This window comes from Quercus lobata, chromosome 5 (genome assembly GCF_001633185.2).
Source record: "Quercus lobata isolate SW786 chromosome 5, ValleyOak3.0 Primary Assembly, whole genome shotgun sequence".
Taxonomy (NCBI): domain Eukaryota; kingdom Viridiplantae; phylum Streptophyta; class Magnoliopsida; order Fagales; family Fagaceae; genus Quercus; species Quercus lobata.
This window is the reverse complement of record NC_044908.1, coordinates 86,378,695-86,382,937: the sequence shown is the minus strand read 5'-3', so window position 1 is coordinate 86,382,937 and position 4,243 is coordinate 86,378,695. Positions and strand designations below refer to the sequence as shown.

At 34.6% G+C, this 4,243-nt stretch overlaps 1 protein-coding gene across 1 annotated transcript; it reads left to right on the top strand.

The window, feature by feature from the left end:
- The first annotated feature begins 1,223 nt into the window (after positions 1 to 1,223).
- LOC115991377 (receptor-like protein EIX2) lies at positions 1,224 to 3,518 on the top strand. Its single transcript, XM_031115076.1, has one exon. The coding sequence runs from the start codon at positions 1,224 to 1,226 to the stop codon at positions 3,516 to 3,518; it is 2,295 nt and encodes a 764-aa protein (XP_030970936.1).
- Positions 3,519 to 4,243: the final 725 nt, after the last annotated feature.

Below are 4,243 nucleotides of genomic sequence, written 5' to 3'. Positions count from 1 at the left end.
ATAAAAATTTGATTGTAACTAATGGCTACAATTCCACTCAATATAATTTTTATTAGATGTGAATTTTAACAAATTCATTATTAGATTACATTTTCTTTTCGTATCCTCAATAGTTGAAAATTTTCTAGAAGATAAAAAATCAATGATTATATCATCAATCAAATGTTTAAATTTCAAATTTTTGTAGTCTAAAAGTATGTTTAAAAATAAATTTATAGATCAAATAATAAATAATATATGATTGACACAAAATTTGACATGCATATTTAGAACATAAAAAATATGTAATCCAACAATTAAATTTTTAACATTTTTAATTATGTTAATTCTTTTTAGTGGAAGTTATAGCCATTAGCTACAACCAAGTTTGTAGTCAAACTTTTTCCATAAATTAATAAAAACAACAATACTTATGTTTATGTGATGCACGGAATTAACAAAAAAATTATATGCAAATTACTAAAACACTTCAATAATATAATTAAAATTGAACAATGAGGTAGATAATAATAGTAATAATAACAAAGAATACCGTCTAAGACCAAAGTTACAGTAAAAAAAGAGGCATGGGACCAAAATTGCATAAACTAACCAGAACAACCAAGTGAAGTCTATATATGTGTTGCCTTCTGGGAACATACAAGAGTTTAGAGGGAGACATCAGTGATTAAACAAAGACTGGTGCCTATGTTTTTTACTCTTTTTCTATCAACAACTTGCCGTAGTGGCTATCCATCCCCATTGACCATTGCGGACTGAGCATACAAGGTTTGGACTTTTAAGTTTAGAGGGAGGCATCAGTGATTAAACTAAAGATTGGTGCAAGAGCAGAAATCTGATTGGAGCGTCTTATATGCATTTGTATCCATCTTTCCAGAAAATAAAACCGGCAACCACTGCATCGGACCACGAAATTCGGGCTCGTAGTTAAACAAATACTTTTTCTTAAAAATGGTGTCTATTGTCTAATCTATTAAAGCTTAAAAGAAATTTCCAGTGACTTTCGTCTTTTTTTTTTTTTTTTTCCTAGTTACTGCGAATAATTTCTACTTAACGCGTGTATAAATAATTGAGGCAAATAAAATCATTCTTGTAAACATTGCTCATTTGATGTGTTGATGCTCTTATCTTAATCATATACTTGATCTTCCAAATTCATCCTAATCATGGGTGGAAGTTCCCTTCAATTTCTCCTCACTTTAATTCTCCTTTTTTTGTTGTGCATGAGACCAACTATTGCAAATTATTTGGGGTTAGGAGATACTCACCTTGGCTGCAAAGAGCATGAGAGACAAGCTCTTCTCAAGATTAAACAAGACCTTATTGATGACTATGGCCTTCTTTCTTCTTGGAGCTCCAATCAAGATTGTTGCATGTGGAGTGGGCTCAGGTGTAGCAACCAAACAGGCCACGTCATCATGCTCAATCTCAATGCCTCGTCCTTTCGCTCATGGCCTTTGCGAGGTAAACTTAATCCTTCCTTGTTTGAGTTGAAATATTTGACTTATTTGGATGTGAGCTTCAATGATTTTAATCAGAGCCAAATCCCAGAAATCATTGGTTCTCTCTCCAACTTGAGACACCTTGACCTTTATCATGCTAATTTCGGAAGAAATATACCTTTTCAGCTTGGGAATCTTTCCAACTTGCAATACCTTAATCTTGGTTGGAATAATTTTAATATACCTGAAAACATAGAGTGGCTCCCTCAACTTTCTTCTTTAGAATACCTTTGCATGAGTACCGTTAACCTGAGCAAAGTCAATAATTGGCTCCATGTTGTGAATAAACTGCCATACTTGACATCCTTGTACTTGTTCTCTTGTAATCTTCCGAATATTTTCTCTGTTCCTCTTGTCAATTCTTCTACTTCTCTTGATGGCCTCGATCTCTCTTATAATAGTCTCACTTCTTCTTCTTCAGTACTAGAGTGGTTGTTCAACTCCAACACTAGTATTGTTGCACTTGATCTTAGTTATAATCGATTTCAAGGTTTAATTCCTGATGGTTTTAGCAAAATAAACTCTCTTGCAAAGCTCTATTTCTATAAGAATGAGTTTGAAGGAGGGATACCAAAAAGCTTTGGTGGTATGTGTAATTTGAAAATATTGTCTCTATCATTGAACAATCTTAGCGGACAACTTCTAGAATTTTTTCAAAACTTGACTGGTTGTGCAAACCACTCAATCCAAAGTTTGAATTTTGATTGGAATCAAATAATGGGATCGTTACCTGATATCACAATGTTTCCATCATTGAGAATATTAAGGCTTCATAGTAATCATTTGAAAGGGATCGTGCCTGAAAGTTTGGGAAAACAATCCAATCTAGAGACTTTGTATCTTTCTAATAATTCATTGGAAGGTGTTATTTCTGAAGCCCACTTCTCAAACCTCACAAAATTGAAGCATTTGGCTTTACCTCATACCTTGGTTTTCAACTTCAGCTTTGATTGGGTTCCACCTTTTCAATTAGATGAGATAAGTTTAGGGTCTTGCCAATTGGGCCCTCGATTCCCAACATGGCTTCGAACTCAAAAATATTATTCTTGGATTGATATTTCTAATTCTGGAATTTCGGATATCATTTCCAATTCAGATTGGATATTCTCTCGTCAAGTAGAATATATGAATTTGTCTTTCAACCAAATAAGTGGTCAAATTCCAAATTTGTCATTGGAGTTTACTTCTTATCCCATCATAGACTTGAGTTCAAATAAACTTGAAGGTGGAATACCACAATTTTTATTTGAATCGGCGTATTTGGATGTTTCCAAGAATATGCTTTCAGGCCCAATCTCCGCCTTATGTGAAGTTCAGAATGGTAACTTGAACTTTCTAGTTCTCTCCAATAACAGGTTATCAGGACAGATTCCTGACTCATGTTGGATGCATCTTGAAGGATTACAAGTTCTTAATTTGGCAAATAATCATTTTCATGGGAAAATCCCAAGCTCGGTGGGATTTCTACATAGGATTGTATCATTGGATTTAGACAACAATAATTTTAGTGGGGAACTTCCTTCTTCCTTGAATAATTGCAAGGAGTTGATCTTCCTTAATCTTGGATACAATGCTCTGGTAGGACAGATACCAATATGGTTAGGGACTAGTTATCCAAATTTAATTATCCTTATCCTTCGATCCAATCACTTCAATGGAAGCGTACCTATTCATCTCTGCCATCTAGAACATCTTCAAGTTTTGGACCTTGCTTTAAACCAAATCTCAGGATGTATACCAAAATGCCTCAACAATCTTTCTGCTTTGACTAAAAAAGATAGTCCAGATGCTGCCATTATCCATTCTTCTCTAGAAACTATCGGCATTATGGAATATGTGTTTTCTTATATTGATCATTTGTTTTTTATGTGGAAAGGAAAAGAGCATGAGTATAAAAATATTCTTGGACTATTAAAAAGCATAGATCTCTCAAGCAATAATTTAACTGGGCGGATTCCAGGAGAGGTTGTGGAGCTTGTTGGATTGGTTTCCTTAAATCTTCAAGAAACCGTTTAACTGGACAAATCACTTCAGAGATTGGTATGTTACAATCATTAGATGCCTTGGATCTATCTAAGAACCAGCTTTCCAGTGGAATTCCTTCAAGCCTTTCTCATATTGATCGTCTAAGTGTCTTGGACTTGTCAAACAACAATTTGTCCGGAAAAATTCCAACAGGCCCTCAACTTGATACCTTTAATGCATCCTCATATGAGGGAAATCCAAATCTTTGCGGAGCCCCACTTCCAAAGAAATGTTCAGGGGAAGAAATAGCTCAAAATCCAGCTATGAATGGGAGCAGAGAACATGCTGGCATGCAAGATGAGAAAGAAGGGTTCATATCCATGGGATTTTATGTTAGTGTGGCCCTCGGATTTATTGCAGGTTTCTGGGGAGTTGTTGGCACATTAGTACTGAATATGTCACTGCGAGTCGCATTTTTCAGGTTCTTGAACGATTTCAAAGATAGGCTATATGTGGCAATATCAGTGAATATGGCCAGAGTTCAGAGGCAGCTTCAAAACTAACTGGTAATAATTCTTTCTTCCCAACTTTTCTCTTCTACTATGCAAATAAATCTATCACCTTTTCCGCAATTTGTTTCTCTACGCAGAAGTCTTTGTTATTTTGATTGTACAATCAATTTCTCAATTGATCATTTGATGATTATATATAGTTACTATTGACTATTGACATCAGAATCATTATCACCCTTTCTACCACTAATGATATATTATAAA

Coding starts and splice junctions, on each gene's coding strand:
- LOC115991377 (XM_031115076.1), top strand. CDS start 1,224: ATGAGACCAACTATTGCAAATTATTTGGGGTTAGGAGATACTCACCTT.